This window comes from Grampus griseus (assembly GCF_964374135.1).
Source record: "Grampus griseus genome assembly, chromosome: 14".
Taxonomy (NCBI): Eukaryota; Metazoa; Chordata; class Mammalia; order Artiodactyla; family Delphinidae; genus Grampus; species Grampus griseus.
The window spans coordinates 77927842-77935294 of record NC_139008.1 but is presented as its reverse complement, the minus strand read 5'-3'; the positions used below and the strand labels follow the sequence as shown (position 1 = coordinate 77935294).

The 7453-nt window shown below is 51.1% G+C and overlaps 1 protein-coding gene across 1 annotated transcript in view; it reads left to right on the top strand.

The window, feature by feature from the left end:
* Positions 1–278: 278 nt before the first annotated feature.
* RIPOR3 (RIPOR family member 3) overlaps positions 279–7453 on the top strand; it is a 72619-nt gene continuing 65444 nt past the window's right edge. The window contains exon 1 of the mRNA XM_082671668.1: positions 279–608. Coding sequence (XP_082527794.1) covers positions 606–608 — 3 coding nt within the window. The 5' untranslated portion in view covers positions 279–605. The remainder of the gene's footprint in view (positions 609–7453) is intronic.

The following is a 7453-nucleotide window of genomic DNA, read 5'->3' as shown; positions in this document are numbered from 1 at the left end:
GAGTAAACAGAAACTTCCAGGCCTCCCCACACCCCCCTCTGAGGCAAAGCAGAAATCAGATGCTCCGTGATTAATCGTGGAGAGTTCAGGACACGACCACAAACGCTGTACGGACTTGAAATTAGCTGCCTTTCCCGGTCCCCTTGCCAAGATGCGAGTGGGGGTGGGCCGTGAAGGGGTGGGGCTCCGCCTGCAGGGGGCCAGCATGGAATTCTCCCTGGCAGAGCTCAGAGTGACACTGACGGGCAATCGGCCGCGGCCAGAGCGGCAGGCAGCATCCGGGGGGAACGGGGCCGGCCGGGGGGGCCCCAGGCGGGCTTCCTGGAACCCCAGCTCCGCGGCCGCCTGCACCCTCACACAGGCCGGATAAGAGCCAGGCTGCTTTATCGGAGCCCGGCTGGCGGCCGCGCGCCGTCCCCACGGCACCACGAGGAAGATCGCGGGCAGGGGGTCCTCCGAGGCCATCTTCCGAGCGGCCAGTCCCTACAGGCTGGTCTCCCGAGCCCCGCAGCCGATGGGAGCCGACGCTCGCTTCAGCGATAGAGAAAGCCGTGTTGCTTCCAGGAGGACGGCGTGACACGGCCCTGAATGTCGAGACCTGCTCGATGGTGAGTGCGAAGCGACTGCTCCGTGTGCAGCTGGCGTGGACCAGACTTTAGAGGGAGTCGGGGTGTGAGGAGGGCATCCGCACATCCCACCTGGAGCTCCCCAAGCGCTGAGGCTGAGATGAAATGGCAGCATCTTGCTGTGTGGCCTTAGGCAACTTCCTTCCCCTCTCTGGGCCTCCCTTTGTCCATCCCTACAATGAGGGGTTGAACTAGGTGATCTTTAAGGGGCTCTTATTATGACTACTGTTTTTTCCTTGTGTTTAGCAGCGCCGGGCAGCTTGCAGGATCTTAATTCCCTGACCAGGGAATGAATCCTGGCCCTTTCAGTGAAAGTGCAGAGTCCTAACCACTGGACTCCAGGGAATTCCCTACGACTGCTATGTTGTGTGGGTCTGCTGCATGCCAGGCACTGTGCCAGGCTTTGCTGAAGCTTTAGCTCAGAGAATTCCCATGAGCCCCTGGCAGGACAGGGATTATTACTCTTATTCTCGTTGTACATTGAGCAAATGGAGGCATAGAGAAATGAAGTGACTTGCCCAAGGTCACACAGCTGGTCAGTGGCAGAGATGAGAGTCAGATCTCAGAAGCTCTCCGCCTCCAGGAGTAGCCGGGACTTCTGTGTTCTCTGAGTCTGTGACTATCCCAGGAAGCAGAGGTGAAGGAGGAGAGGGTGTCAGGGGAGTGTTATGTGTACGAGGAAGAAGAACAGTGGGACAGACGAAGCACTGGGCTGATCAGCCTGCAACATTTAGAGGGTATGTCAGCCCAGGGATGGGCAGGGGCTCCTGGCTTGAATGGAGAGGGCCTGATGCCCCTTGCTGTACGAGGCTCCCGGGGAATGAGAGAAGAGAGTTAATATTAGGCAGGGGTGGGGAGAGCTGGGGGTGGGGAGAGTGGCACATGCCTCTATGAGGTTTTGTTCCAGTTTTATTTTGCCTTTTTCAAAAATCTGTTTCGAATCATTCTGGGCCCCCACTGCTCCTCTGGACGAAACAGAATTGTGAAACACATACAGTGCTTTCCACATGCCTCCCCTGGGGGGAATCACATATTAATATTATCGTAGGCTATTTGCATATACATCCCTGAAGCTGTGGTGACAGCAGCCAAGAGATAAGATGCAGATAAAGTCAGCTAGTGTCTCTCTGGCAGAGACAAGGAGGATGCATGTTACATCAAGGGCGGGGAAATCCACAGCAGGGCTGTGGCAGGTGGGAAATCCCTCGGGTGCCAGCCATCTGGGTAGAGCTGGAAGTCCCAGCACCCAGATATGGCCTCCTCTTTTCTCTTCCCTTGGAAAATTCCATCCCGCAGCAGCTCTGTACTCGCTCCTTTTCTTTCTAGGACTGGCCCAGACCCTCTGCCTTGGGCTTGAGTTGAGACCCGACTGGTGGTCCTAGCTCAAGAGTGACCAACTTGTCCCAGGAGACCCCCTCAGTCCCGGGACAGCTGGTCACCCTACACAGTTCTGCCCTTGATTTCTGTAATCTTGTGCAAGTCACTCCCCTTCTCTCATCTATAAGACGAGATTATTTTAGGAAATCTCTTTAAACTCTAAATTGCTATGACTCTGGCTGGAAGGCACTTATGTTCTAAACGTGGGTGAGACACAAGCTTAAAGAGGAGGAAAATCTCCCCGCGAGTCCCCCAGCGCATCAGGGAAGGCGCTGGAGGAGGCTGGGATTAAGATGGGCTTGAAGAAGTGATTGCTGGCCTGCAGTGCCCCGTGACTGCTGTCAGCGAGAACAGTCCTAGGGCCCCGCAAGCTTCAGAAAAGCCTCATGAAACGCTGAAAGCCCAGCTCAGTCCCGCAGCTTAGGTTTGGCACAGAGTGATTTAACCCAGATGTCTGCCACTTACAGAGCCCTCACCTACGTGTCATTGGAAGCTCAGCACCCCCAGGGTCCCCCAGTTCCTTCTGGGGAGCTCCAAAGGGCTGTTTCACATTGGCTTGCAAACTAGTCCCTCGCCTCTGCCGCCAAGGCCACTGGGAGAAGTTCACTGTTGCCAGCACCCATCTGGTGCGGCCAGACTCCAGCTGCTTAGTGCCTGAGCTGCTCTGGGTTCTGGGCAGAGGTGGAGGGAAGGGCTTCCTCCCCAGCCCGTGACACTCTCTGCCATGTGGTCCCTGCACGGGTGGCGTGCTGGAGCCAGCTTGGACCGGCTCGCAAAAGCCAACTGTCAGATTTTCAGGAATTTGGTGAACGCGTTGCTAACCAGAGCCATTATTAAAAATTAAGCTACATAAACTTATAATTAAATAAATTTAATTAAAAACAAAGGTCGTGGGGCTTCCCTGGTGGCGCAGTGGTTAAGAGTCCACCTGCCAATGCAGGGGACACGGGTTCGAGCCCTGGTCCGGGAAGATCCCACATGCCATGGAGCAACTAAGCCCGTGCGCCATAACTACTGAGCCTGTGCTCTAGAGCCCGTGAGCCACAACTACTGAAGCCCGCGTGCCACAACTACTGAAGCCCACACACCTAGAGCCTGTGCTCTGCAACAAGAAAAGCCACCACAATGAGAAGCCCACGCACCGCAACGAAGAGCAGCCCCCGCTCGCCACAACTAGAGAAAGCCCGCACGCAGCAACGAAGACTCAACATAGCCAAAAAATAAATAAATGAAATAAATTTAAAAAAACAAAAAACAAAGGTCGTAAGTGCTCAAAACTCATCACTTTCCAGTTTTTAAAACTACATGTTACTGTTACTGGTTCTCCTGGGGATATTCACGTCCGGTGTGTCTGTCTGGTGGGAACACCCCCTAACAGTGCACTATTGCAGATCTCTTCCCAATTCCATTTTTTGCGACTTAAGTTGGTAGCCTGAAGTCGGCCATGGTGGGAGTAATTACACTACAGGAATTGGCAAACAGTACAGCTCAGGGCTTGATTTATTGTTTTGTTGACTGTCTAGGTCAACAGACAAAGTGATCTAGACAAAGAAAGGGAGGGAGAAAAGGATGATGCAGGTTAAACATAAAAGTGCGTCACGTCTCTAATTGTTACAGTGGGAATAACACCAAAAAGCAGGGAAGTTGCACACTTCGCTGACAAACCAGGAAAGTTCCGACCTGCACTTTGGTGTATCATTTTTGTCTCAGTCCTTAAGGTAAAGGCAGATATCAGCCAACGTTCTGGAAAGAACTACAGTCACTCATCAATTATAACCATAGGGTGACAACAGATACAAGAGTTGGGGGCAAAAATCAACAAAAATGTCCTGTGTGAATCAACTGAGTATATGAAATTTACAAAAGGAGGGGATATTGTACATTTTATGTTTATGTGTAAGTTGTGGGCTATACATCCTTTCCATCAATACAATCTATAGTAAACCTGAGTATATATGTGTTTATGTGTGCAAGCATGAGTAAGTGCCTATATTTGTACACATGTGTGTACGTGCATACCCACACATATACTTTCCCCTGGAAAGCTGGTTGTTAAACCTTTACCAACACACCACTGGCCCCACAGCATATATGCTTGTGCCCAGGGTCTTAGAAATCTTGTCATGGACCGTCCTCAGCTCTCACCCAAAGGGATTCAAACTCCAGGCACTGGGCCTTGGACACAATCCCTCAACTTCCTCCTCTGGCCTCAAACAAACCCAACAGCCAAACTCCTCTCTCCTGCTCTAAGCGCTGGAATGGATGCAGAGATCGGGAGGGTCAGAAGGTGTTATTTGCACCGGCTGCGTCCAGGGCCCCAGCTCAGGCAGCACAAAGGCCCTGGGTCCCTGCATTCTCGGTGCCCCCCCCCCGCCCCTCCACATTCGCAGGGCGTTTCTGGGTCCCATCAGGGGCAGCTCCCTGTAAATTCCATCCCTTTTCAGGTCTCGCTCCTGCCATCCTTGATTTTCATGCACAACACATGATTCTCTAATCAAAATGGCGTCTTGGAACATGGAGGAGGAACAACTAAGCCAAACCTATTGGAAAGTTCAGAAAACTTTCTATTTTTAGAAAGCCTAGGAGCCAGGTGGGCCCTTTCCAGTCTCCCAGGCCCGCAAGCACGAGAGGAAAATATTTCTCATTCCCCTGTTCTGCCTTCTTACAGGCCTAGCCAAGGAGGAGGCCCAGGTGGGGACACTGGCCGCCTATGAGAAGTGAGGCTGGGATGGCAGGAAGCGAGTCCCGCCCACAGCAATCTTAAAAGGAGCTAAAACCAGGGTTTTTGGATTCTTTTATTTTGCATGTAGGAAGGGCAATCCTGACTTTAAATCTCAGTGGGTTCCGCTCCAGGTAACCACTGTCTGTTCTTCCAGACCGTTCATTCACTCGTATATGTAATTTTAATGTTCAAAAATGAGGTCATTCTTACATTTTATTCCGCATCTTCCTTGTCTCACTTGACAATACACCCCGGTGTCTTTCCCTGTTAGCACATGAAGACCTAAACCACTCCTTTCAATGCCTGCATAACAGAAGCCCCAGGAGGTTGTGAGAAGGGAGCCGTTTTGACAACCACATCTCTATTTTCAAACCAGGTCTCAAACTTTCTTGACTGCAAAACACATGAGTAGAGCCCAGCTGCTTCCACTTTTCAGTAAAAAAGACATTCTATTGGCTCTACCCTCAACCTGTCTCCGGAAGCTGCTGGCTTCCCGTCACCTCCACTGCCGCCACCCTCGTCCCTGTGGCCATCATCCCTCTCTGGACTGTTGTGGTTGCGTCCTCACGGATGTCTCTGCTTCTCCTCTTGCCTCTCTGATGGGCTGTTCTACACCTGCAGCCAGCAGGTCTTATGAAAAGGAAGTCAGATCCTGCCCCTCCTCTGCTCAGGACACCCTCCTCCCACAGGCCTGGCTCCCTGCTCCTAACCACGGCCACCAGGCCCCGCAAAATCTGGACCTCATCTCCAGATTCTGCCCTGCCCTGCCCCTCGCCACACTCACTGTTCTCAAGTGAGCCAGGCTCAGTACTGCCTCAGGACCTTTGCACTTGCCTTCCCCTCTGCCTGGGACACTCATTCCCAGATCTCCACATGGCTCACTCCGTACCTCTTTCCATCATCTAAAAATAATATATTATTTTTCTTTTTCAAAATATCCTCTACTAGAATGTGAGTTTCCTGAGGGCAGGTTTTTTATTTATTTATTTATTTTGGCCTGTTTTGTTCAGTGCTGTAGCCCATAGTAGGTACTCAGTTAAGACTTATGGCATATTCGCTTTGCTACGTTGCCAAGGGTGACAAAGCGGTCAGACTGAATTAGGGTCCCTGGGCACCTCTAGCTGCATGCTATATTTCATTTATGAATACCGCATTTTAATAGCCCGTGCTAACTCACCAAGCAGCCGCTCCTTTGCAAAACAACGAGAGTCTGTGGAATCGTGCATCCTCACATGTGCCCGTCAGACCAACCAGGCCCAGGTTCCAGGCTCTTCATGTGGCCCCTATACTCACACCCCCCTTCTCTGTCTCAGGTGGGCTTGGAGGACCCGGTAAACAACCCCCTCTTTCTTACCTGAGTTCGGATAAACCCAGGAGTCAGGCAGGTGATGGAACTCGGAGTCTGTCTTGGCCAGGTGGCTGTGACCGTGTTGTCCCTTGAACTGAATCACCTCTCCCACCACCCAGTGCTGCAGGCAGCCCTCTGATGAGGAGCGAGCCTAGCATCGCCCTCCAAACTCACTCCCCAGGGGAGAATGAGCGAGGGGAGGGGAAGGCCCTGCAGGTGGAGGCATGAGGAGGTGGGCTTAAGTGGTACCTCCAGACCATTGGTTGCACCCACCCGCCAGATGCCCGATAGGCTGGTGCCTGGTTGGCAGCAGCGGGAACGGCCCAAGGTCTTTTCTCACTTGCCCAGGGGCACCCATTAGATCCCTGGTCCCCAAATCCAGGTCCAGAGAGCTTTCCTCAAGTCTTTACAAAATGGACCTCAGGTGACTTCAATTAATCACAGCCCAGGTGAAAGAGACAATTGAATGTCCCCATTTACCCACCCAACCCACAAACAGCTGTGACAATTATTTATAACCAGGTACGTGCTCCTTCCACTGTGGTAGCTACTACTTGAACTTTGTGTTTATCTTTCCCTTGGTTTTTAGAAAATTGTAGTAAGAGATCCATAATATAAAACTTACCACATTCACCATTTTCCAGGGTACAGTTCTGTGGCATTTAGCACGCTCGCAATGTTTTGCAATCACCACCATCATCCAACTCCGGAATGTTTCCATCATCCTGATTTCTCTTGTTTGAAAAAGTAGTATTATCACTCACGTATTTATGCCATAATAATGTATCATTTACTTTTACTTATTTTTGAACTTTATAAAAAGATATATGTTGTCCTGTGGTACCTCTGTGTTCTTAAATCATTTTATCACTAAAATTCATCTATGGCGGCACGTGGCTGGCTGTTGATTCACTTTCACTGCCGTATACTATTCTGCAGTGTGCCGGAATTTGTTTTCCAAGTCTATGGGTCTTTGGGTTGTTTCCACTTGTCTGTTTGCTGTTATAAACAGAATTGCTTTGAGCATTCTTGCACTTGTCCTAGTACGTTCATGCTGGCGTGTGTCTCAGACGTGTACCCAGGAGTAGGATTGCTGGGCCATAGGAATATGAAATAATATACTGAACTATTTTCCAATGTGGCTGTACCGATTCACACCCACCCTCAACCACGTGGCATTTGTCAGATGTCTTACTTTTTTGCCACTTGAATGAGTGGAATTTCCCCTGGATCTCAACCACCACCACATAGACAGGCCCAGCTGCCGTCGACTCTGTCTCTCCAGGTCAGAATACCCAAGCCTGAGCGGGCTGTGGGTTCCTGATGTGCCACATCTTTGTGGTACGGCTGCTCCCGGAGGGGAACCGAGCCTGATAGCAT